Consider the following 27042-nt stretch of genomic DNA (forward strand, 5'->3'; position numbering starts at 1 on the left):
ATGGCTTTCTAATTTCCAATATTGTTCCGAACTATCATCCCAAAAATATTATTTATTGTACACGTTCCATCTCTCGAACGAACATTCCAAAGAGAAGGTATACCGTCCTATGGTTTCTTGACCTATCGCCCTAGTAATTTTATGACTTACTTATAGGATCAAAGTTAAAATATTTTATAATTTAAAACAGAAAGAGTAGCTACGAAGTACGTGCTCAGTACATGTCCGTACATAGACATGGACTTTTTTAGAAGAAAAAAACAAATAAAAAGATAACGACAGCAACAGCGAAATGTCATAGGTGGTACAAAGGAGTGTAGTAACTCAAATTGATCACCATTTCTGAATTCCGGCTGCTTCTGATCGCTTCTCCTCTCTTCGTGATTCTGTCCAATTTTTCCATTTACATTCATGCATCCATCCTTTGGACTTCTAGTCGCCTTCTTCTAGAAGGCCAGGTCATTTTTATTTTTAACCAATTGCGTGGAGAGGTGAAACTTTCCACTTTCGTGTAGTAAAAAGGAAAAAAAAAGATATTACCCCTTTTATTTCTAGGGACAATTTGAACCATCCACATAAATTTTACAAAATTTATGATATGCCACCCTGACCCATATGTCATTGACTCATGTGGGTCCTACGTGTCATTGAGATACGGGTGACATATCTCAAATTTTGTAAATATAGGGTGGTATGTTTCCAACAAACCCTTATTTCTATATGACGTTGGTTAATTCATCATATTAAAAACAAAAGGAAGTACTAGTACTCCCTCCGTATTTTAATGTAGGCAAATTTTGCTACAAGACACTATGATTTCGTGGTTTTAGCCGTAAGACATTGCCCAAACTCACTTCTAGGAGAAAACACTCCATAACATGGTAATTTGACAATGGACACCGCGCTATATAAAATAATAATTTCCGGTTGAGGAGGAGAGAGAAATCACGTGAAATGTCAAAAATACCCTTGGGCCCACATGTCAACTCTCCATCTCTCTTCCTCTCTTTCTTCCTCTCTCTCTCTCTCTCTTCTCCCGGTCATGGCTTGCTCGGCGACGGCGGTGACGCCCGTAGCGCGCGCGGCCTACTCGGCACCGGTGGCCGATGGAGGACCTCCTCCTCCACACCTGACACCGGTGGCCGCCTCACCGTGCTCGACACGCTCGCCAACATCAGTTTGCTCGTCCTCGCCGGCGGGGATCTCGAGCGCCCTGGGGCGGGCGCGCCAGACGAACGCCGCGCCACAAGCACGTCGAAGCTCGTCGCGCGGCCACGGAGGTGCGGTGGCGACGTCGCCGGGGCTGAAAGAAAAGGTGCGCATGACCATGTCGCCGGGGACCACGGCCGGCGCCGGGGGCGCGACGGCTACGTCGTTGTACTCTCGGAGCTAGAACGCCGGCTTGGGTGGCTTGCGCGCATCCAGCAGCTAGCTCGCGGGATCGGCGACGGTGTCCATGAACTGCACGACACTGGAGGCATCGCACATGGCGTGGTTGAGGCGTATTCCGAGGACGAATCCTCCGCAGAGGAGGCGGGTCACCTGTCCGTCCATGGATCAAGTCAACACATGTGGACATGTGCCATGCATGCCACCATTGTCGATGCGTGAATGAGCAAAAATGAAGCTTACCTGGATCAGCAGCAATGGCGTGCCGAGCACCGCGGGCGGAGCCGTCCACGTCGAATTGAAGAGCAGCTGATCCATGCACGGGAACGGCGCCCTGAGCCCGTGCGGCCCGTGCTCGTCTTCATGTGGCCCGTCGCTGCTGATGCGGGTGCTGCTGCGTGAGGCGCTCGCGCTCGAGTGCCACAAGCAGTGCCTCGGCCGCCGAGTAGGCCGCGCGCACTCCGGGCGTCGCCGCCATCGCCGAGCAAGCCATGACCGGGAGAAGAGAGAAAGGAGGGAGAGAGATGGAGAGCTGACATGTGGGTCCAAGGGTATTTTTGATATTTCACGCGATTTCTCTCTCCTCTCCAACCGGAAAGTATTATTTTAATCGGCACGGTGTCCACTGGCAAATTACCATGTTTATGGAGTGTTTTCCCTCAAAAGTGAGTTTGGGCAGTGTCTTAGGCCTAAAACCACACATAACGAGTGTCCTGTAGTAAAATTTGCCTTTAATGTATGACGCCGTTGACTTTTTAAACAACGATTGACCATTCATTTTATTCAAAATTTTTTTTGTGTAAATATGAAAATATTTATGTTATGCTTTAAGAACATTTGATGATGAATCTAGTCATAATAAAATAAATAATAATTACATAAATTTTTTGAATAAGACGAATGGTCAAACGTTAGATAAAAAGTCAACGGCTTTATACATTAAAATACGGAGGTAGTAATAACTTAGCCAGCGTTGGCCATCTTCCTGTACTGTACGCCTCCGAATTTCTCTGGAGTGATCACAGTGTGGCGTAGGATTTCTCCGGCCGGAGCTCGCCGCCGCGGAGGAAGCCGGAGTACCATCGCGCCGAGTTCTTGAGGTACCTCGTCCTCGCCGCGGCGGTGAAGTCGACGCCGCACAGGCCAAACCGCAAGCGGTAGCCGTAGAGGAACTCGAACATGTCGAACATCGACCACACGAAGTATCCCCGCGTGTTCGATCCGTTCCTGCACCAGCAGACCAACAAAGCCCTTGTTCAATTCCTAACTTTTTCTTTAAACTTTCAACTTTTCCATCACATCAAAATTTTCCTTCATACATAACTTCATACATAAACTTCTAGTTTTTTTCTTCAAACTTCCAATTTTAGTCAAACTTTTAATTTTAACGTGAAACTAAACACACGGAAACTAATTAAGCAGGAGGGGATCCTCTACTGTACAGCATATGTAGTAGGTGACCCACATGTCAGTGGCACCTACTTTAGGTGCAGTACAGCACACAATTTGCATCCATTAAGCACAATCTATCTTAAGTCCGAACTGAGTAGTACTTCCGCTATATATAATGAGCTGTTTCAGTTTTGTGCTAAGTTAAAGTTCTCTAATTTTGACTAAGTTTATAAAGAAATGCCCACTCAGATTTTTAATAGATGATGACATTGAATTTTTTAACATATGTTCAACCATATGTCTAATTTTGACTAAGCTTTTATCATTAATGATAAAACCAAGTAAAAAATTAAATATATATTTTCAATAAGATGAATGTTTGAGTTAACGGTATCATCTGTTAAAAACCAAAAGAAGTTATTAATATCTTTAATACCAAATAAATGTACCATCACGACATATTTTAATGTGGATTTTAATAAAATTAATTTGATGTTATAAATATTGGCATATTTTTCTGTTTTAGTTATGTTTAAAGAAGTTTGTCTTAGAAAAAAACTAAAATGTCTTACAATATGAAATGGTGGGAGTACTCCCTTCATACTAGTAAAGGAAGTCGTTTAGGATAATGTTTAAGTCAAACCCTGGGAATATAAATCATGAATAACTCTCAACTTGTTAAGTTTGAATATGTAAAAATTATATAAATAGATTTATCTTAAAAATACTTTCATAAAAGTATACATATATCACTTTTCAATAAATATTTTTATAGAAATAAGAAGTCAAAGTTGTGTTTTAGAGACCATGTCGCTGTCCAAAACGACTTCCTTTACGAGCACAAAGGAAGTAAGTAGCTAGGAGAGTGAGCGCACCGTACGGACAAGTACAGAGCTTCCAGGTAGCCCTGCAAGAACGCCGATCTGAAGTCATCGTTGTAGTTGATCTTTCCGAAGATATCCGGTGAATCTGAATAACCTGAGGCATCGAGGAAAAAACATAATTTACATCGTACTAAGCCAGTGACAAATGCCATTTTAAAGCTACCAAGAACTATGGAAGATGGATTTTCATCCCTCTAGATGAGACCTGTTCGTTTCTTACATGTCACCTAAATAGTTGTAATTTGCTTTTTTTAAGAAAAATTAACAACATAGATTAATATATATCATTTACAAGCATGTAAGATCAAATTTGATTTCAACAAGTTAGAAAAAAAAGAATAAATTAAACTAAAAATAGTCATATATTCACAGTTATATTCATTATTTCTGTTACCAACTTATAGAAGTTAAATTTTTAACTTACACGTTTGTGGATGGTATATTTCATATTAATCTATCTTATCATTTTTTAAAAAAAGTTTATAACTTTTTAGGTGACATATAAGAAACGAAGGAATATCCCCCTAAGGGATTAAAAACATTTCCCACGCAGAATTCGGACCTACCATTTTCGTGGATCATGACCGGGGGGTTGCCATACTCGAGTTTCAGGTGATTCAGCACCTTGCCAAGAGACCAAGAATGACACTGAATGTTCTCCTGCAAAGGGAGCATCGAAAGAAGAGGTGTTTTACTCATATCTATTTATGTTACCACATTAATTAACTACTAGTAGTAAAACTTATAAATCAATGGTTGAGATCACTTCCAAAGCGAGGATAGTAAAATAGTGTCAGTAGAGAGCACCATCTCGAAAGGACTATCAAGACTGAATTTCTAATGCCTTGAAACATTTTCAAAAACAACTCTGCTCCACTGCAGCTCGATTATCTATATATTACCGTGTCGTCTTCTCCTGCACCAGATGAACAGCAACTGATCAGCTGATCGGTTTATGGAACTCAAAAAACTAATGCAGTTGAGAGTTGATTGTAGAAAGCCATGGATAATGCATGCAAAGTTTGACTGATTACTTAGCTTGGGAACATCTGGTGTTCAGAGATTCTTACCTTGAACACCTGCGTCGATGTAGTAGTCCCGTAGTTTCTGCTCATTCGCGTCGATGGATTGCACAAAGATAACGTAGTAATGGTTGATGCCGATGAAGTCGAACGATCCGCGTATTTTCTCTGAATCTGACGCCGTTATGGATGGCAACCGAACGCCCACGCGACTCCTCATCACCGGAGGGTAGTCTCCGTGCACCAAAGGATGCAAAAACCTGCATTTTCAGACGGAGATCAGTACATTGAAAAAACAGGAGACCGACAATTTGTTTTCTAAGATAATTGATAGAAATCTGACCTCGCAGGCTCGCACAAGTGGATATACACGGTCAGAAGATACAGAAATACTCCCTCCTTTCCAAATTGATCATCATATAATGGAATTCAAAATTTCTTAAATTGAATATCATATAACCACATAGACATAGATTTCATCATAACATAATTAATACAACATGGAAGAATGTCTGCATATTAAGGTGTAATTGGTATGGTATTTTAATCGATACATGCATTGTGGGAGAATATGTGCATGATATCTTGATTGATGTGATTTAAATTATCTTTGGTCTTGGTACATAAACATATATGATGATCAATTTAGGAATGAGGGAGTACTTGACTAACAAATTGCTGAACCGAATAAAGTTTCATATCACAAACACTTGTTGTTTTATGCTTGAAAAGTCCGGGTATAAACATCGTTTTAAGTTTGTCATGAGTGTACTTGGGATTTGAGATAGCAATGCCGAGAATTTAAGTACTACGGAGTACTCCCTCCGTTTTAAAATGTTTGACACCATTGACTTTTTAGTACGTATTTGACCGTTTGTCTTATTAAAAATTTTGTGAAATATGTAAAACTATATGTACATTAAAGTATATTTAACAATGAATCAAATGATATGAAAAGAATAAATAATTATTTAAATTTTTTGAATAAGACGAATGGTCAAACACGTACTAAAAAGTCAACGGTGTCAAACATTTTGAAACGGAGGGAGTAGTAGTTAGTGGAGTAGTTAGTCAGTGGAGTAGTTAGTATGGCATGGCTAGTTGGTACTGCAATTTAAGTAGCAGTACTAACCATCCAATATGGAATTCATTCATCCTAATGGCAGCAGCTGCATCGGCTGTTTTGTCGGTGTATGGCTCATGCCACCGAACCATGAGAGTGATCCCTATCTGGCCTCCTTGAATTGCCTGCTGTCATGTCCAATTCAATGTTCAGGGACCATTTCTTGGTATGTGAAAGACACACCAAAGACATACCAATGAACACAGTATGAATTCAGTATTGTGACCTGGTATTTCTGTCTGTAGATGGACACTGCCGAGGCATGAGCGAGCAGCAGGTGGTGAGCCACGATGTACGGCTCCGTCGAGGAGTCGCCGCCGGTGCAGTTGGTGCCGAAGGGGTAGGAGCACCGCCGCGGCGGCCGGTCGCCGGCGTCGAAGCCGCCGATGGGCTCGATGTTCGGCTGGTTAAAGGTGGCCCAGTGCTTCACCCTGTCACCGAAGTTCTTGAAGCACACCTCGGCATAAGCCGAGTAATCTTCTCTGAAATATAATATGTGGCAACATGTCAGGGAATTGACTAGTGGTTGTAGTGACCTGAGTAGCACCCTATGGTCCTGAGTTCAAATCTTCATAGAAGCGAATTTCAGATTGAGTTATTTGAGGGCTAAGTTCCCTGCTTGATAGGCTAAGTTCCTAATTTAAAAAGGTTGCATATATCCGGTTGGATGTAGAGACCGGGTAAAAAATACCCATCTCTAAAAAAATATAAAAAAAATTTTAGGGAATTGCCTGAATTCATCACCATTTGGATCAGCTTGTGTCATGAAAACATTTAGATTACATAGGATTTTGTGGAGTTTCTCAGGGTGCCTACATGAATCTGGGGCTGAGTATTCCACCATACTCATCCTGAAGGGCCTGAGGGAGATCAAAATGGTAGATGGTGACATGAGGTTGTATTCCTGCCAATACATGACAGAAGATGAGTCTACCGATCAAGATTCAGCTAGGAATAAATCCAAGGTGCAGCAAGTAATGTGTACCATGCATTATCAATTCGTCTATCAGATTGTTGTAGTACTCCAAGCCCTTGGGGTTGATCTCTCCTCTTCCATCTAAAAACAATTTGAAACTCACTGTCATAAGTGTTCAGAAGATATTCAGTAGTACTACCTTATTTATGTGATTATGTCTACCCGGAATAAGACGAGGCCAAGCAATGGAAAATCTGTACGCATCCAGCCCCATGTCATACATAAGCTTTACATCCTCCTGAAATCATTGAAAATAAAAAAAGGTAGATTAAACTGATCTTTTTTATAGATTTTGTGTCATATCTGAACTTATCACTGACCTTGTAATGGTGATACTGATCTGCTGAGACATCTGCATTGGAGCCGTCAGGCATGTACCCTGTAAGCATCAATCATGGACATATTCATTCTAGAACAATGCAACTATATGCATGCGTAAATAAAGAACATACAAGAAAAAAAATGTTCTAGAATAAAAGCATGAGGAGAAGATTATCATCTACTCCATTTTTTTGGACCTTGATTGATGAAGGTGTCCCAAATGCTGGGCTTCCTCCCATCCTCTGCAGCTGCCCCTTCCACCTACTCCAGGTGTGACACATTTGCAAAAACAAATTCAGTTCTTGAACAGCATTGCTCACACGGTAGTAAGCACATATCTTGGCATATACAAACATGATGCAATACGGAAACACAAATCCGATGCAACAAATTCCGCCAAATTTCAGCAGAGCATGAGCATTGAGCGTGAGCAGGATGAGCATCTGAGCATGATGAGCTTCTGACATGCATGATCGATGGATTTTATGTATATATACCTGGAAAGCGGAGGAGCCTGCGCCGAAGACGAAGCCCTCGGGGAAGTCATGCCGGGTGAGCGCAGAAGCCTCTCTCGCCACCGCACCAAGCAAGAGGAACACGACGACGATGAACAGCGAGGACACGAGAGCGAGCTCTCCGGTCGCCATGGCTCTAGCTCGCAGCTGGAGCAAGGCTGCTGTTGTGCTTAAGTAGGCGAGGCTTGCTCCTTCTTCTTTCTTTTTTTTTCTTTCTTTTTCTTTTTCTTTTTCTTTTTTTTTTTGAGAAGGGCTGCTTGTTCTTATCATATCAAATCTTTAGTTTTCGTGACCCACTACCAACAGTGTTGCGATTCATCTTAGGCCAGAGAAATGCTGCTACAGTACTACAGTCCCTCGCCATGCATGCGCCGTCAGATGTCCAACTGGTGATTCCATCCAGCCGTCCACACGGTCATCGCTCATCCCTCCATCCCCTCAGTCCACTCAATCACCACACCAGCCACCGCCTAGACATCCTCGTCTTCTCGGCGCCGCCGCCGCGCTGTCTTCCTCCTGCGATGCTCGGCTGGCGCCGTCTTCCTCCCGCGGCGCCCATAGTCAATGAACGATGTTTTTAATATCCTGCAGTGGTTCACTGCGCAATATTGTCAATATAACTATAGAAGAATCAACCTGGATGTCCCTAGATGAAACTGTGAACATGAGATCCAAATGGTGAAATGGTGGGCATAAGAGCAAAGTATTGACATCTCATGTAGCTCCTCAGAGCTCTACCTAATTATGTCAAGTATTAGCATTACCGTTACAGTCAACCACAAAATCGAAGAGTACCTCAGTAATAGAACAGTTAAATCGAAGAGTGTACTTCAGTAATAGAACTGGCTTCTTTTGCCCAAAAAGTACTGCAAGGTATACATGCTTTAGCTATGTTATTATTGCTGAAACATCTTTGCTTGTCACACCACCGGTTACTAATCAGTTTATATGTCACACCGCTTTGATTGCTCCTTTGGGAAAACCAGTTTGCCAAGTGCTAATTTACACCTAAAGTTTAGTATCTACTACGTATGTTCTAAGATTAATATTTTACACTTAGATTGGTATCTATGTGTTAAGTGTTAACGGTGTCAACACTATGATATGCTCTAGTTTACAACTAAAGATTAGCGCCTATGTAAATTACCAGAAGGCTATATATCAAGCTATATGAATCTGAAGCACCACATAACAAAGACATATGCCATTAATTTTGTCAAATGTTGCTGGAATATATGGTCCAGTAGAAATAGAACAATAAGTTAGATAATGGAGATATGTTTCACTGGACTAACAGTTATCCGATGCATTTTGAGCTTTAAAGAGAATATAAGATGGATGGTATTAGTAGTTTACTAACAAATTGTGCTTCTATCATCTTGTTTCGGCGCAAAAGGAACAGTACATGCAGTTGGCTACAATGAGGGCATGATGTGACAAACAGTTAATTTGAGGTTCCAAATATGAAGATATCGATAGTTCAGAAATAATTATAAGTATGTGCTAGAAGAGATCATGAACATGATATATGCTATTCTTGCCAAATTCCTATGCTTCATCTTTCATAGAGCTGCAGAGACCAAGGCAGTTTGCTCAAAAGTAAAATAAATAATTTAAGATGCACAAGGTTTGTAGATCAAACCTTTAGTTTTTAAACTGTATTACACCAACAGTGACAATTAATCCCTATACACAGATATGTACAGTTGTACACTCCGATATAGAGAGATGGAGAAGCAAGTTGGTTGAACTGCACATATGGTTGTGTGAGGCTGGAGAGTGGAGATAATTTGGAGAATTTTGGATTCAGAGGTGAAATTAAAGCTTGTTAATGAAAACCGATGTAAATTCTATATCTTAAATAAGAAAAGTGACAGTACTATGGCCCCGTTCGAATCCATTTAAAAGTGTGGATTAAATTTTGGATTATAGTGGTATGCTTTTCAAACTGTTAAACGGTGCGTTTCGTGCGAAAACTTTCTATATGAAAGTTGTTCTAAAATATCAGATTAATCTATTTTTCAAGTTTGTAATAATTAAAACTCAATTAGTCACACGTTATTACCACTTCGTTTTGCGTGAAACACTTAATCTTTATCTTCATCTTCAGAAGATTCAAACACCACCTATCTATGCCTAGTTGCCTACTGGTGTATTAAATTAAGGTATTATTTGTGTCACTGTTGGGTGGGGCCCATTCAGGTTCGTTTATTTGCCCGGCTCAATGGAAGATGGGCATGGGAAAACCTTTTCAACCAAAATTTGGCGCACACTAAAAATTAGATGCTAAGCAAATCCATTTCTCGAAAAAAAAAGTTTTGTTTTTTGTATCAAGAAGTTGGCACATACTCGCTCCGTAAAAAAACATTACCTAACCCCTCCTAGTATAACGAATCTCCGTCCAAAAAAACTAACCTAGATTTGTTGTACTAGTAGATGGGTCACATGACCATTTATAGGTTAGTTTTTTTTTGACAGAGGGAGTAGGATATTAGTTCCTTTTCACGTATCAATTTTGAAAATAAGTTTTGTGATAGTTTATTTTTAAAATTTATAAAATTAATAAGTTTAAAAAGTTAAAAAAAATCTGCGTGGGAGCCGTACGAGCATCGAGGTGGCAGAGTTTAGTACAGACAATATAAAATCAAACCCTAGCATTTCAATGCAAAATTAGTGGAGAGTGAAAACGACTAAAATGTCTCTCATTATTGAAAAAAATAGTAATTGTGATAGGTAGATAAATGATATTGAAGGAATAATACTTCTCATTTTACGTGTTGAGGGTAGGTAGAATGGTAAAAGTTAATTTCCTGTAGAATAAAATTTAAACTTTAGAAGTCGATTTTTTTTATAGAGGGAGTACAATGTTTGGTCAAACGATTGGCCCTTGCCGTGCAGTAGGAGTCCGATGCCGGTTGTGGTTTCTGAATTTAGAAACTGTAATAGGTTTTGGAAATAGAAAGATTGAGTTCTGATGGGATTAGAAGTTGACTTCTAGTACTAAATCTATGTCGGAGATTTTTTATATAAAAAATAGACGAAGAGGGTTAGATGAACAATAAAAGTTATTAATATTTGCCTAGGGTTTAATATATTCATAGATGAGAGAGGAGTGATTTGTAAACAAACACACACCCCCTCCAACACCAACGGCCTGAATTTCGCCGTCCCCTTGGCGGCGCCTCCTCTCCTTGCGAGTTCGCCCACCGCCTGCCTGCGCCGATCGATCTCCATAGGCGCCGTCTTCCTGCGGCTTCCGCCCGGGTGAGCATCCTGTCCAGTTACGCAAACCCACCCCACTTTTGTCTCGGATTTTTGCTTGCGTTAACCCTAGCTTCTCTTGATCTAGACCTGTGGAAGAAGCTCTTATTAATATTAACAAGTACTTCCTCCGTTTCACAATGTAAGACTTTCTAGCATTGCTCATATTTATTTAGATGTTAATGAATCTAGACATATACGTGTTTAGATTCATTAACATCTATATGTATGTGGGATGCTAGAAAGTCTTACATTGTACAGTTTGTCCGTTCCCCCCAAAAGTTTAGGGGAGTTATTAGCCATGAGTTTGTTCTTGCATTTACTACTACACTTGATTGAACTTCGTACCAGCGACTGTCATCTTCCGAGAAGTACTGTAAAAAGAAAGGAGATATTAGCCTGCTTAATATTAATTGAAGTGTTTAATTGCATTTTCTTTAATTTGCAGTTGTGTAATTGTATTTTCTTTCTGATTTGTTTTGCCAGGTTCTACCTTGGTTAACTATCAGGAAAGATGTCAAATAGGTCAAAGTTCTGGAGATTAGCAGCGCTAGTCCCTGAAGTGCAGTGTCCTGACCAGCCCATCTCTCCCCGTCAAAAATTTAAATACACGGCCATTGTACTTTTCATCTTTGTGACTGCCAGCCAAGTTCTATTGTATGGGATCCAACACCAACCTCGAACCATTGAGCCTGATCCATTACATTGGCTGCATCTGATTCTGGCGTCAAGCCGTAGTACTCTCTTGTCGCACGGGATCGTCGCTATTCTAGTACCTGAGGTTCTGGTGAAGATCTGGGTGTACCTAAAGATCATAACTCTCGATACCAGTGCACCTGAAACTGGTGTTCTTATGTAAGTGCTGATTCTGCTCACCTCCAATTAATCTAACGGCAATATTTGCATATGGAGAGATGGAATGGTGACAGTCGATCTGCTATGCTTTGATCGGTTTCATAAAGAAATGAATATTCTTTTGGGTGGTGAAATTTTGTAAACAACAAATTGCAATTTTTGTTTGCTAATTGGGGCCTTTATTTATGAAATTCAGGAATAGAGCACAAAGGTTGCTGGGGATATTGGTTGCCATTCTGGGAGCTGTTAATTTCTATGTGCGAAGCCAACATTTCACTGTCAATACGGTTCTAATAATGCTTCAGATTCTTTGCTCTGATATCATTGTCATTTATCTTGATGATGTCCTAAGAAAAGGATATGGATTGTTATCTGGTATATCCTTGTTCACTGCCACCAACATCTGGTAAGGGCTTGAAATTAAAAGCATCATGGTTGAATTGGTTTAAGACTGTAAGCTAACACCTGTCCCATTTTCTGTATAGTGTAAATATTCTGTGGAAGGCCTTCAGCCCCATGTCCGTCATGTATCCTGAACAAAGCCCTGAATTTGAGGGAGCTGTTATTGCCTGGGTTCATCTTCTGATGACTAGAACGGATAAATTGTCTGCAATGTCTAAAGCCTTTTACCGTCAAAACCTCCCGAATATTATCAATTTTCTAGCCACTTGCTTGTTTGTTCCACTTGCCATATTCTTCCAAGGCTTCTATATTGTACTGCCTGTCAGGACACGGCGTAATTTTCAAGCCTACTGCCACATCAAGCTCTCACATTTCTTGTATGGGCCTGTTGTCTTGCACCGTTTACTGCTCCCACTTCCTTATGTTGCCTCAAAGGTGCTTGCCTACACTATTACACTTTATAATGTGATACTACTAACACTGCTGAGGCTTCCTATGTAAAACATGCTAACTCTGTTTTTTGGGTTGCAGGTGCTGTACAAGAAATACAGTGGAAACACACTAGTGAATTTGCTTGGCAAGTGGGATGGATTGAACCATTTTGGACAGTCTATCCCTGTTGGAGGGATAGTGTACTACCTAAGAACGCCCCCTATGTGAGTGCACATACTTGTGGAAATTATATTGCCCACATTTCTGATTTCAATTTAAAAGTATGACTTGATACCTAAGTCCTAAGTGTTGCCTTTTTTTTTGCTTTGCCTTATGTTTCCCTTTTCTCTCCTGCAGCTTGGCTGATTTGCACAGGGACCCGTTCCATGCATTTATATATGTCGCATTCGTGCTTATTTCATGTGTGTTTATCTCAATGGGTCTTATGGTCTGTGCATCTTCAAAAGGAGTTTTCAACGGGTTTGTTGTGTTAAATGTATGTATGAAAAGAAACTCTGCGCAGCATTGTTGTTTTACCCTCTTCCCCTGTTACATATTAGCAAGTTAATCCGTTTACTTTGATTGATTCAATGCAGATGCAGGAGGAACGAAGACTGAGGCTTGCCCAGCCCGACTCAATACATGCGAACGAAATTCGGCGTCATGTCATGAGGGCAGCTTGTGTTGGTGGTTTCTGTGCCGGTGTACTAATAATTTTCGCAGATCTCATTGGGGTGTTTTGTTCTGGGACTGGAATTATGCTTGCTGTGACTGCTTCATATCCTTATGTTGATGGCAGAGCTAGTGAGGTCGGGTCCTTTGGCTTCTGACTGATCGAGATATCTACTCCTAAATAAAGATGAGATACAGAAAGCGGCTACTTGTAACGAGAGTTAAATCCATGGATATTTATTTATTATGTAGTCTGCAAGAAGCTAATTTTTTTTTCTTTTTACAATGTATATATTTGTTATTTGCTGAAAACCGGTGTTTCAGTGAAACACACTAATCTGTTTTGGTCGCAACGATCAGGGTTAACAATTCCGACGAAAACCGGTCGAATTCTGCGAAATTTCGAGGTTTCGACGAGGCTCGAAAGTAGAAGCCGTTCGATGAGTTTAATCCAAATTCAAATTTGAATTGATAAAAAAGGAAAAAATCAAAAAAATCTTATAAACAATATGATATTCATATAATCTATTGGGATATAAATTTTCGAAAAAATTGATGTATTCCGTATATTTACTGAAATTTACAGTAGAAAAGAAAAGTAACGAATTAAAAAAGGAAAAAAAAATCAGTTTACCTCTTTTTCTAGTTACCGATTGAAATTTCAATGATTTCGCTTGGAATTTTGCCAAAGCCGACCGGTTTTCGTGAGCTTATCGGTAAACTCAGGAAATTTGTTTTCGCGGGTTTATGAAATTTGTTCGAAATCTACCGGTTTTCCACCAAATTTCATGAAAACCGTCATTCCGCCAGAGCCCGAAACAGAAGGCCATCTCGGAATCGTAAACACGGGCAACAATGTTGGAAATTTGGAACTAATGAAGTCAAGGTCCTGAAAAAATCCCCAACAGCTACTGATAAACCAATGGAAATCCCCAACAGAGTCAGGTCCTAATAAAAGGTCCTGAAAAAATCCCCAACAGAGTCAGGTCCTAATAACAGGTACTGATAGACCATACTGATCCAACACGGTAATAAGTCCTGAAAAATTATCCCCAACAGAGTCAAGTCCTAATAACAGCTACTGATAGACCATGCTGATCCAGCGTAATCCCCAACATAGTCAGGTCCTAAGAGCACCCGCCAGATATAGGCCCAGATGGGTAATATCATGCGGAGACCGAGTCACTGCTCGTACGGCTGGAACTGGATCCTTCTCACCTGATAATGTAACACAGAACATTTTAGCATGCAAACACTCAAAAAGCATTGCATGCGCAAACAACATTCATTTCGGCTTAGAATTTGCAGAGAATTAACACTTACCCCCAACGAGGCCGATGATAAGGGCCACCCAGAACACGGCGAATACGCTGCCGACGGCCCATCTGAGTATACCAGATCCGGCGCCGGCGCCGTGATCCACCTCTACGAATCCGGCGGCGTCGCGTGCAGCAATATCCACCTGCATCTGCGTGACGAGCTGATTGAAGCGACCATGCGCCTCTAGCTCTCTAGCGGCCTCGGGGACTCCCCCAAGGAACGTATAAGTCTCTGCAAGTACACGCTTGATCAGTGCACTCGGTGGAAGCCGACAGACAAATGTACAAGATGTGATTGCGAAGACAATGTTCAAAGATCTAGATAGTTTTATATACACCATAAATTACATTAACAAATGAGAAACATTAATATCTACTAACACATTAATTTCTGAAACATATATATAGATACTATGTGCTAGACAAAAAAGCAAGATTAAATTACTTGCATGTAATGTTTGGCATTGACACTACAGACTTCGAGTATTGGGAAATAATTGAGCTAGATTTCAGAATTCTATTATTCTATTATTGATAAGGAAAATGCACTTGATTCTAACAAACGAACCACAAGTTCTGCAAAACGCAACAAACATTTAACCAAAGATCACAGAACAAAAAATAAAAAGAGGGGACAAGAATTATCCTTCTTCGCTGCTAAGAAATCTGGTGCTGAAGGAACTAAAGAAATTTCCTAAATCTATCTTGTAACTTTTTTCCTCATATATGATCTTTGAAATTAACAAATCACAAATTCACAAAGATCAGTGTGATTTAAGAATTTTCAACTGTAAAAGAATAGGAGTTACCAGATGGAATGGGGAGACACAGCAGGATGGCTAGCGGAAGAAGATAATGCCATCGAACCATCGCTGAGCGGCGGCGGCGGGCGAGTGCAGGGTACACGGATCGCGCTCGGCCAGGCTGCATCCGGAGCTGTGTGTCTCGGCGCAGGAAAAGATCGCGTCCCGGAGGCCTACGTCGTCGTCGTCCATGGAAGAAGAAGGGGAAGAAGGCTTCGGGTAAGGGCAATGTTGAAGTTGAACAATGGGCGAACCGCGGTCTCGCCGCTGCGGGGCTCTGGAGCCGTGGGGGCAGAGGCGTACCTGGAAGGAATCGACTCCTCCCGCTGGGCGACGGCGGTGGCGGCGGCGGCCTCGATGGGGACGGTCTGAAGAAGTCAGGGAGGAAGAGTTAGGTGATCTTTCTTTGTGTTCTTTGAACGATCTTGATTCTTGATCCGGAGGGCGAGCCGCGAAGGCGTATCGGGAAGAAATGAATCGAGTCGTCGGCGCGGAGGTGAACCTGGGAAGAATGACACCCCCGGCGAGCGGAGGCGGCGGCGAAGGTCGGACGCGGTGGCGGTGGCGGTGGCGGTCGCGGGCGGCCTCGACGTGGGGTGGTCTCGGGCGAGCAGGGGAAGGCGCGGCCGTCGTCGTGGTCGTCACCCATCGTGGAGGCGCCGGCGGGGAGGGCTCAAGCGATCGAGGGCGCGTGGTGGGGAGCAAGAAGAGCTCGATCTCGTGGCAATGGCGGAACAAGAAGCAGCAGAGCGCAGTAGGAGAGGAGAGGAGAGGAGAGGGAAGGAGGGAGCGCGGGTTGGCCGTTGTAGAAGAAAGGCGCCGACTTATATTTGGCAGCTCGGGCGCTGGGCTCGGTTGGAGGGAGCCTTGTTGTTGTTGTTGTTGGGCCCCCGGCCCATTTAGCCCACTCCCACCCCAGCCTCCGCCCCCACCCCCGTGTGCCGCCGCCTTCGCCGCCGCCGCCGCCGCCGTCTTCCCTCTCCGCCTTCCGCCGCCGTCATGCCACGCCGCACCTCCACCGCCCCGCGACCCGAGACGGAGGCGGCGGCGGCGGTGTAGATGGTCGTGGCGTGGTGGCCGTCGCGAGGATTTCGGGTGCAGAGGTATGGGATTCTGGTGTAGTGGATTTTGCAGAGTAGATTTTGGTAACTAGGAGTACTTCAGAACACCATGGCTTTTGCATTTGCAAGTACGGTGACTTGGGTGCCGCACTGAATCTATGATTCGATTTTACCTGTTTTGGTTGGATGGAGGAGAACCGGAGAAGTGGCGTTTCGAGTAAGTTTGGCTTCTTTATATTACTGTACTCAATTAAGGCTAAAAATATAAATAAATAATCCTTTCAGATAGAGTATGCACCTCTTATTTAGAGTGTAGTTCAAGGATGCAGACAGAAACATCACTGCCAAGTGCATTTTCACAGATGGAATACCTTTTAGTATAACATAGCATTAGTCATTTGTCTCTTTTGCAATGACTTTCTCCTTGATCCTGTTCAATGACCCCCGTTTAACCTTGGGGAGTTGGGGAGTACTTTGTAAAATGCCTTTGCCTAACTACCTTTCTGCTCATTTTGGACTCTGCCAGTCACCAAGTAGCATACTAGCATCACTGGAATCTTGTGTGTTAGAAGACGCCATCCTATGGTTAGTCTATTTACGCACTTTTGCCAATGATATTATGGCTTCCTTGTAACTGGGACTGGCAGATGCCAGGATAAGCACTACAAGGAGGTCTGCTGACCGCAAACTGTAAACCCGAAAAGCTCAATCTGCACTTCTTGGCTCCAGCATGGTGTGCTCTGCTGTTCACTTTTATGTAATTGTGTGTAATTCTTGGATGTTTGATATTTCCATCATGTTCGTTTTAGCTCCTGTGGCACTATTGGTCATTCAGAACTTGAATGTGAAAACCAAGCGAAGAGGGATGAAAAGGGTCTGATACCATATGAGTGCAAAGAAATTTTTTTACTTAGAACAAGCCGCTTCTGCAGGTAGTAGGAGTGGATTGTTTTTTCCTTTTGTTGCTTTGCATGTCTTGAGCGACTTATATTGATGTCGATTGGGTGCAAATGGTTGGGATTAAGGTAATGTATTCACTGCACAAGGCAACTGCACAGTATGTTTATTTTTCTTTCCAGTTCCGTTCTTTCAAACAAACTGAAAATGGAAACTTGATTACATCCTGGTCTGGATTTCATTGGTCCATCAGTTCTTACTGAATCTTTGGTCGCCACTGCCGGTGGGGTGCCACACTAAATTTATGACTCAGTTGAATACCACTCTTAAACAAGTGCAGCAGTTACTTTCCACATTTCATCTGCATATCTTTCATTGTACTCTTCTAGTGCACTAGTGTATAGGTTATGAATTGGGGGTTTTACTCACCAGCAGACAGCAGTCTCCTTTACTTGTTGGTAATTTTCTTCATTTCTGGCATTGAATAACAGAAACTTATTGGTTTAATTTACTGAGATAGACATCCAGTACTACAAAACAGTTAATAGATCTGCCAGCATAACAATATTGCAAATATACTCCTTAATCCTTATTCTGCAAAATTCTGTCTGAAGGTTTGCTTGATTGTTTAGTTATGTTTCTTGCGGTCTGAGCTAATTGCACCTGCCTCCTCCTCCCAAGCGCTGTCTCTTGGGACTGCTATTTTTAAAGATGAGCGCTTGTGCTTCTAATTTGTTTCTTGGGACTAAAACTCTTGCTCAATAATTTAATTCTTGTGGATTTTTTTCTCTTTTACAATGATAATGACATTTCATGTGATAGTGCTATTATGCTTTGCAACTGCAATTTTGGCTACGTTGCATGTTCAACACTCAAACATTCAACTTGAACCTTTTATTTGTTCCTTTGATGGTGTCTTGTCATAACTATGTGCTATATAATCATAATCTGTTTTATTTTTTTTCCCTGTAGGTCAGCAGGTTGTCTTTGAAACATTTACTCAGGTGATGTTGCCAGTTGCCACACTATTATATACCAGTGGAACACCAAAAGGAGTGATGCTTATCTGCTGAAATCTCTTGCATCTGGTCGAAAGAGCAGTAACATTCACTTCTTTTACCTGAAAGTAATATTGAAATATAAACTGTACTTTTCTTGATGTGATTTCTTGTCATGTGAACATCAGAACCCCTGTTCCTCTTCTATCCAAATTAAGTTCTATGCAGTTATGTTTGTAGATGAAAACTTTCTGGGATAGTATTAGCAGTACCTGGTGATAGTTTCCTAAGCATGCTTCCACCATGGCATGTGTATGAACGTGTTATCAAGTACTTCATCTTAGCTTATGGAATTCAACATGTTTACATGATTGTCAAGTATCTGAAGGTAACATTTCAGGCATCGTCATAGTTAGTACCATCAAGGGTCTTATGATGTCATTAAGGATTTATTGCGACCAATTACATGACCTAATGCTGTACTATTCTTTAGCAGCTTACTGAACGCTGCAAAGTTGAGTTTGATATATTATAAGCAAATGTAACAATCGTCAGGTCCAGACCTTCTAATCTACTTTAGGGAAACCCAAGTGTCATACTTGATATGATAGGGTTCCTTCCCTTTACAGTATTCTCCTTTCTGGTCACTATTTTCTATTTCTTATGAAGATGCTGATGTTGTTCAGGTGTTTTGACTTCTACTCTATTGATAGGAAGTTTTGCAACGGTACCAACCTCAATACACTGTATCAGTACCACTGGTCTATGAGACTCTCTACAGGTTAGTTCTTCTATTACGATGAACTGCTTCCATATTGTATTATACATGAAATTGTATCAGAGATGTAACATTTACTTCAGTTCACTAGTATCCTCAATGTGGCACCATGCAAGATGCATAATCTATATTTTATCCATCTATTGTTTCTGTTCAATGGCATAAGCTCTAACTAATTTTATAGGAAGCACCCAATCAGTGTAGGCAACATTCTTTTTTGTCCTTGATGCTGGCATTTTCTTGCAAACTGGTAATGTTTAATGATTGCTCCTTTATCCATTTTCTGATGTTTCTTCTCCACTTTGTAAGTCTCAATTCAGAGACACATATCTTCCAGTTCAAATGCTCGAAAATTGGCTGCTCTTGCACTTATCAAGATACGTTTGCATAATCTGTCTCATATATCCTCTGTCTCATATATGATGACCTTATGATCCAGAAATTTCTATCCCATGAATTCTACTTGTAGGTGTAGCATGATTCTTTACCACTAAGATCCAACTTTCTTCTAATTATCTCCTTCTCTTCCATTGGAAAGGGAATAGTCCTATTGAGCAATCCCGTCAAACCATCATTTATTGTGCATATGGTCAATTGGCTATTGGCAAGAATTGTTGCTGCACTTCTGTGGTCTTTGCATAATCTGGCAAAGAAGTTAGTATTCAAGAAAATCCATTCTGCAATTGGGATTCCAAAGGTACTTTTACTTATCCCCATGCACCTGTTTCTGTGTGACATTGATAATCCTTGTGTAAGTACTTAGTGTGAAGGGAGTTTCCTTAATGTTGATTACAAATATAAACTCTGGGTTCTGTGGTAACTTGCTGTCTGGTATTAGCGGTGGTGGAAGTCTTCCAATGCATGTGGACAATTTTTTGAGTTAGATGTATATCATTTAATAAAGTTCTTTGTTAAATATTCATGCCTTCATTAGTATTTTGTTCTTTGATACATGGTGTGCTTCCATAGAAACGGGAAAAAAAGGTCACAATTTTATGTATTTTAAAGCATATTCTTCTCAGTGGCAATTTCGTCCTTAAACAATGAATTCATATATCATTCATAGTCTGTCCTTGCAAATTTACTCACCATAAATGGAAACAAATTCTTCTGAGAGGCCATTTTCCTTCAACAATGAACATTGATATTATTAACATCCTCTCCTTGGTAGATTTACTCATCATCAAACATTTGATCTTACTACACTAGTAGACTTGTATCTGGAAGCATACATGGCCTGTGGAATGCATAAAGAAGGGAGTCCCTATTGTATTCCTGGCATATTTGCATTACTTCTCATCATTTATACTATTTTCTATGTATAGCTTATGATAATACTAAGATATGTAGTTCATGCCACATTGCAGGTTCTTGGCACAGTTGGTACCCAGTAAAGCACACGGAAATCAAGGTAGTGAGCATAGAGAATAGTGAGGTTCTCGCAGATGGTTCAAAGGGGGTTGTGAAAGTCAGAGGACCTCAAGTGATGAAGGGATATTACAAGGATCATTTTTTCCAGTTTACTGATGCCAAGTTTTAACTATAAATTAAATTGAGCTGTAAACAGTTGTTTGGGTCAAGGTGAACACATTTTTGGGTAGAAATGCACATCAGATTATATATCTTGGTAAAGACATAATGCTGCAGGTCACAGATAACACTTGCTTATTGTAAACATCATAGTTGTAGCAATGATGAGGTTCTAGCAATGGCTAAAAGAAAGCCTATTCTTGATGGGAAGCCAAAGGATAAGTTTTGGAACTTTGTATGTAATGAGCTGAGAACTATTTCTCTCCTGTTTCTTATGAGCTCTGATTTCTCTAGCCTAATAGTCTAGAGAACTTTTGCTGATTTTATGATGGGTCACAACTCACAATCACATTGGAGTTAAATCTATCACCTGAGACATGATTTTTTAAACATTGAAGGACAGAGTAGGACTGTGTAATTTGTTGTTGATATGTGCGAATTAAAAACCTTACGAGTTACGAGTCTCGTACTCCCAGTCTCCCATACCAATACAGGGTTTTAGGTATGGTGGCATGTCGTAGTCGGAGAGGAAGGGTGTGTAGTTTATATATGTTGATTTAATTAGAGCCATGTTGAATGTTTTGTTAATATATAAATGCCAGGATGATGGGTTGCTCCTTCCAAATCAGCCCTATTCTAATTGTTAACGAATCATTTACGGTAAGTTTTCACCTAGTAATTATATAGCTTTTCTTGCTATCAAGTTTGACAGTACTTTTTTTTTTTTGTATTCAGGTGGATAATGGTTTGCTAACATCCACTTTGAAAATAAGGAGGGACAAGGTAACAGCCAAATATCATAGAGAGATCGAAGCATTGTACAAGTGGTATGGAGTGGGCTTGAGTAAAACATTACAAGTGGTATGGTGTGGGCATGAGTATTTTCGTTTGTTCTTGCCTTAGGGGACATCTCTGATCTCTCGAGTAGAAGTACAGCAGCTAGTTCAGCAATCAGCATACAATAATGCAACCATTTTTGTATTATTGTATGCCAGTTTCGCTCAGCAAATGAAACAGTAGATCACTTGTTTGTGTCTTGTCCACTGGCTAGATTTGCTTGCAATGTGATTGCAAGTGCTTTTGGACTTGAAAAGATCAATAGCATTCAACACTTGTTGGAAGCTTGGTTAAATGAATTTGACAAAAAGAAGAAACAACTAGTTGCAGTGGGGATTGCAGCCACACTGTGGGCAATATGGGAAGTTAGAAATAAAGCATGTTTTGAGCATAAGATGATCTCACATCCAATAGAATTGATATACTATATGTGTCACTGGATTTCATCCTGGTCAATTTTGCAGAGGTCGGTGGAAGGCCAAAGAAGTCTACAATGTGGGTTCGACACTTCGACTTGCTAAAGCAGGTTGCAAAAGAGATTATATAATTCCAAGTATGGCTGGAACTTTGATAGAAGACGGCTGGAGGTGTGAGACAAATCAGCAAAGGAAGGAAACAGGGAATCGACTGGAGGAACTGAAGCAGAGGAAGAGACAGGTTTTTGTGGCTGGAAGAACAAAGAATGGGAAGATCATGGGATCAAGTAGTTTTAGTTGTTCTTTTCGTCTAGTTAAAAACTGTACTAGCTCGTCTCCTTCTTTCTGTTTGGTAATTGCTGTATGCTGGTGTGGAGATCACACATAATGGAGGGATGACACTATTTGTTGTGTGATTTGCCCATGGTCCATTAATGCTCTTCTGTTTCAAAAATAATACTCCCTTTGTTTCAGGTTATATGTTTTGACTTTGGTCAAAGTCAAACTACTCTAAGTTTGACTAATTTTGTAGAAAAAAGTAGTAATATTTTTAACCCAAGACTAATATATTATGAAAATTTATTCAATTATAGATTTAATGAAACTATGTTGGTGTTGTAAATATTACTATTTTTTTTATAGAGTTAGTCAACTTAGAGTAGTTTAACATCTTATAACCTGAAACGGAGGGAGTAATAACAATAATAATGCAACCATTTTAGGAGTCACTTCTTCAAACCAGGACAAGGCACTTCGCAGCAAGATAAATTAACTATCTGCGACTCTTACAAGTGACACTTAAGAATTTGTTGTTGGACTCACATATTATAGATAAATGAGGGTCCACATGTCATAGACAAATGAGAGTCCACATGTTATAGACTACGAGTGACAAATCCTTAATTGCCACATCTTATAAAAGTTTAAAAAGTGGCAAATATTTATAAAGTGATGGAAACTCCTGTGCATCAAACTGGAGCTTGGGCTTGACAATCCAACGCGAACAAAACTAGTGGTTCGGCCCAGGCGCAGAATGGAATGGGCCGGCCCAAGTGGCTTCTGCAATGGGGACCCACATGTCCTCCTCCCGTCTCTCCTCCTCAGTCCTCACGCCTCCAACTCCAAGCGCCGCCTCCTCCCCCACCCCAAGCAAAGCCCCCATCGCCGGAGAAGCGGAGGTGAGCCCGTCGCCGGCTGCTGCGGGAGGATCATGGCAGGGAGGGAGGAAGACCCCGTCGCGCCTGAGCGAGCGGAGGCCGCCATCGTCGCCGGCGGCGTCATGGCGAGCAGGGAGGAGAACCCCGCCCCCCGTGACCGTCCCATTCCTGGAGGAGGGGAGGAGGAGGAGGAGGTGGGGGAAGAGGAGGAGGAGGAGGAGGTGGGGGAGGAGGAGGAGGAGGAGGACGACGACGACGACGACGAATAACATTGGTTTTTCTGTGTAATATGCATGTAAGTTTGGTTGTTATATTCTGCATCGATCATACATGTTGGGGGGATTCGAACACTCAAATTGGATTCCTTTTGTTATGCAGGGGCGTTATCTCCAATCCTGTGGTCACGTGTATGAGGTTCTAAACTGCTAATCTAGCTGCAATTTTGTTGCACAATCTCAGTTACCATGTGTTTTGTGCTGCTGCAGCTTGTGGGCATATATTCTGCCGTTTATGCCTGGCGCATTACATGTCTCGAGGACCTGCAATCTTATTGGTTGCGTGATTTCAATCCTGCACCCTGGTAAGGGAAATGCAGATGAAGGTGAGTATTCAACCTTTAAAGTCGTCTACATTTATGAATTATTAGGACATTCTACGCCTTAGCAACTAGCTGACATGATGCATTACAATTTCATCTAGCTGGACAGCAACTAGCTTACATGATGCATTGTATAAGTTCATCCAGCTGAACAAGAACCAGGGGTAAAGAGTAATTATACCATCATGTGCATACTGTACAATTACTCTTTCCCCCTACCTTGTGCCTTAGCACGTTCTTCTCTCGCAATATTTGCATTGACCCGTTGAGCACCAGGGGCGCTCGTCTCCCGCACGTACCCTACTATTTCCCCATTTTTGTACTATATGCTATTGCTTCCAACTTGTGTCCTCTATTGCTTTAATTCCCATGTGATCTGCTGAACACGAACTATTTTGGGTTAAGAACTTTGCCGGCTGCCAAGTGCAAAAGTTTCCTTTAGAGGCCTGCTATTTCAGTGTCCACTTCCCCTTCCTTATTTACTGTGTGGGGTATCCTCTAGTTCTCGTTGTTTCTTGCCTGACCATCTCCTTCATTCTCACTGTTTTTTGTAGTTGACGGGATCAGATCGGAAGATGTGGCTTGTCTCATTTGCCAGGAACTTTTGTTTGACCCATCGGTCCTGAATTGTGGCCATGGTAAGCTCGAATTTAGGATAAAATATTGCAGAACTATGTTATTACTTCTTTTCTGTTGGAAAATTGACATTGTTTTATGAACAGTTTACTGCATGCCATGTTTAACATCTGTGGGTGGAGAGGAACTTGAATGCCAATTTTGTGGAGCTCCACATCCCGCTGAACCTACAGTATGCTCAAATCTGAAGAACTTTCTGAAACATCGCTTCGAAGAACTGTATAACTCAAGGCAAGAGAAAAGTTCAGGTGTTCCAAGCAGGAAGGAAGGCACTCGCAAAGGGAAACCTTCAGAGATATTGCATACCCACGTTGGGGTGGGCTGTGATGGTTGCGGGGTACGTTCTTATTCCAAACTTAGTTATTATGGTTTGGCTAGATATGCACCAGCTGTTAAATGCATTTATTGAGGAGGCAGATGTTCATGATCCTTGTCTCAATAAAGCTTACCATCTAAATTATATCTAAAAGCAGCCTGTTTGAATGGATAGATCTGTTTGTTTGTTTGTTTTGCAGGTCTTCCCAATCCAAGGGAGAAGATACTCATGCAAGGAGTGTGAGGCACCAGGTTTAGATCTGTGCGAGAAATGCTTCATGACAGGATCTACTGCAGAGGGACGCTTTGATCAGAAGCATACTGCAGATCATGACATGGAACTGGATGACTCATTCCTTTTCCCCAACTTAGTGGATTACATGGATGACCTATATATCGATATGACTTGAGTGAGGGGTGGACGGTGCTGAACATGAGGCAGTGGAAATAGGGAATGAGCGGTGAGAGTAGAGGACTAACCACCGTTGAAGGTGTAACTTTTGTCTAGAATTCAATATGTAGATTTACAAATGCTGCATCTGCGGTTTAACTCTCGGACAAATTTATTACAACGTTTGGTGCTGTGAGACCCATGATAATTTGGGCGTTTGCACGAGTCCGTGTGCTTTTGTTGGATTCGATTGACTGATCGGAGTCAGACATCCATGCCGACCTCTATCTACTTGTACCGATGTAGTGCCAATTATTTTTCCATGCCAGAACTACTGCTTACCGTTGTCAATAGGGAATCCAACACAGTGTGGCATTATCAAAAATAGCAATCTGTGATCTATTGGTTAATGGTTGGCCACTAGTTTAATTCTGCAGTTGGCTCAACTATACTATTGGGATAATATGCTTTCTCATCCCTGGTTGTTAGTTTTTACCTCATTCTTTCGTCCTGGTATATTTAACTATTCGCCACTTCTAGATGTGGCAATTAACTATTTACCACTGGACTCACATGCCATAGATACATGTGGACCCACATGTCATTGAGATATGGATGATAAATAGTTAAATACTAAATCTAAAAGTGGAAAATAGTTGTTTCCAAGTGTTCAAGTCAATGGAAAAGAAGCCAAGATTCCATTCCCCTGGCTAGTGTTCAATGAGAAAGCTGTAGGACCTGTTGCGACTAAAATTAGCACTACATATCGACTGTTAGGGTGTGTTTATAGTTCACACCAAAATTAAAAGTTTGGTTGAAATTGGAACGATGTGACGGAAAAGTTGGAAGTTTATGTTAGAATAATTGGGCTAGGCCCAATTTATCCTATTAAATCTCAAAGGCCCATAATAAGTGTTAAGGATAATAATACCACCTCAGGATTTAAGCGAGGAATATCTCAACCTAAATAGGGAGTTATTGGAGGCTCCCTGTTGACTAGTTGAGGTGGGGGTCGGAAGGCCCCACGCGCGTGCGCGCGCCGGGCCAGGGCGAGGCGTGGCGGGCGTACGTCACGTCGCTACTCTTTTGCAACCACGAACCCACGTTCCCACGACTGCCTCCGCAACAGCGCGTCCACGATCCTACGTTCCCACGACTGCCTCCGCAACAGCGCGTCCACGATCCTACGTTCCCATGACTGCCCTGTGCTGTTCTCGTCTCCTCGCTTCTAATCGCTTGCGCGCACGAGAGATGCACTGCCCTGTGTTGTTCTCGCCTCCTCGCTTCTAATCGCTTGCGCGCACGAGAGATGCACGACTGCCTCTCTCCTGATAGATAAGGAGGCCTGATAGATAAGGAGGTCGCGAGTCCGATCAGAACGATCCGCTTGCTTCTTTCCCGGGTGTTAGTTCCTCCTCCTCCGCGCCTGTGCTGTTCTCGCCTCCTCGCTTCTGATCGCTTGCGCGCACGAGAGATGCACGACTGCTCGTCCTCGCCCACCATGTCTGCGCCTGGAGCCGGCGCTGCTGCTTCTGCTGGAGGAGATGGCGCGCCTGGAGCTGGAGCCGCCGGAGGTGGTGCGCCAGGAGCTGGAGCCGGTGCCGCGAACAACAACATCAACGGAGGCAATTCTGCCTCACAATCCAGCGGAGGGCCATTCTGCCTGGAGCTGGAGCCGCCGGAGGTGGTGCGCCAGGAGCTGGAGCCGGTGCCGTGAACAACAACATCAACGGAGGCAATTCTGCCTCACAATCCAGCGGAGGGCCATTCTCGGGGTATATCCTTCTCCTGTTCCTGTTGTTAGCGCTTTACTGCTATGTTCCTGTTCCTGATATTCATGATGCCTTTAGCATGCTACTGCGTTACTACTATGTTCTTGTTCCTGATATTCATGATGCACATGATGCATTTAGTATGCTACTGGTTATGTTACATGTTGTCACTAGATCACCCTACACTGTTTATGCCATGATTATTGTCTTAACATTTTGGATTAAAATATGCCGATTTATTACCATATTTCCGACAATCCAAAAACCTGATAGGTCATTTTCGGTAGTTG

At 41.9% G+C, this 27042-nt stretch overlaps 3 protein-coding genes and 1 long non-coding RNA gene across 9 annotated transcripts; 2 read left to right on the top strand and 2 right to left on the bottom strand.

Annotated features, from left to right (window-relative positions):
• Nucleotides 1-522: 522 nt before the first annotated feature.
• LOC4347547 (probable inactive beta-glucosidase 33) lies at nt 523-7840 on the bottom strand. Of its 5 annotated transcripts, none has more exons than XM_066303888.1 (14): nt 7605-7840; nt 7305-7368; nt 7107-7138; nt 6949-7024; nt 6796-6867; nt 6627-6714; nt 6037-6292; nt 5820-5938; nt 4736-4947; nt 4568-4581; nt 4232-4325; nt 3657-3759; nt 1633-2616; nt 523-1542 (listed from the first exon to the last, which is right to left on the bottom strand). In XM_066303888.1, exons 1-13 carry the CDS (start codon nt 7752-7754, stop codon nt 2409-2411), a joined length of 1488 nt encoding a protein of 495 aa, XP_066159985.1. In that variant the 5' UTR covers nt 7755-7840; the 3' UTR covers nt 523-1542; nt 1633-2408. The 5 variants fall into 5 exon arrangements, with proteins under 5 accessions (XP_066159985.1, XP_066159983.1, XP_066159986.1 ...); XM_066303886.1 differs by having other exon boundaries at nt 7107-7165; XM_066303889.1 differs by having other exon boundaries at nt 7107-7165; nt 7305-7371.
• A 2901-nt stretch (nt 7841-10741) lies between these two features.
• Nucleotides 10742-13622, top strand: LOC4347548 (uncharacterized). The gene is made up of 7 exons (XM_015756908.3): nt 10742-10886; nt 11370-11738; nt 11935-12144; nt 12224-12575; nt 12672-12796; nt 12930-13068; nt 13169-13622. Exons 2-7 carry the CDS (start codon nt 11398-11400, stop codon nt 13400-13402), a joined length of 1401 nt encoding a protein of 466 aa, XP_015612394.1. The 5' UTR covers nt 10742-10886; nt 11370-11397; the 3' UTR covers nt 13403-13622.
• Nucleotides 13623-14134: 512 nt separating this feature from the next.
• On the bottom strand, nt 14135-16272 carry LOC4347549 (uncharacterized). Of its 2 annotated transcripts, XR_010735215.1 has the most exons (5): nt 15869-16272; nt 15670-15734; nt 15373-15539; nt 14568-14795; nt 14135-14462 (listed from the first exon to the last, which is right to left on the bottom strand). It is a non-coding gene; the product is annotated as an uncharacterized lncRNA (long non-coding RNA). The 2 variants fall into 2 exon arrangements; XR_010735214.1 differs by having other exon boundaries at nt 15670-16272.
• LOC107277245 (uncharacterized) lies at nt 15376-25202 on the top strand. The gene is made up of 12 exons (XM_066304384.1): nt 15376-15732; nt 18297-18328; nt 19009-19103; nt 20468-20633; nt 21233-21290; nt 21366-21413; nt 21626-21816; nt 21932-22054; nt 23526-23641; nt 24193-24276; nt 24361-24611; nt 24790-25202. Exons 1-12 carry the CDS (start codon nt 15376-15378, stop codon nt 24997-24999), a joined length of 1731 nt encoding a protein of 576 aa, XP_066160481.1. The 3' UTR covers nt 25000-25202.
• The last annotated feature ends 1840 nt before the right edge of the window (nt 25203-27042 follow it).

This window comes from Oryza sativa, chromosome 9, assembly GCF_034140825.1.
Source record: "Oryza sativa Japonica Group chromosome 9, ASM3414082v1".
NCBI classification, from domain to species: Eukaryota; Viridiplantae; Streptophyta; class Magnoliopsida; order Poales; family Poaceae; genus Oryza; species Oryza sativa.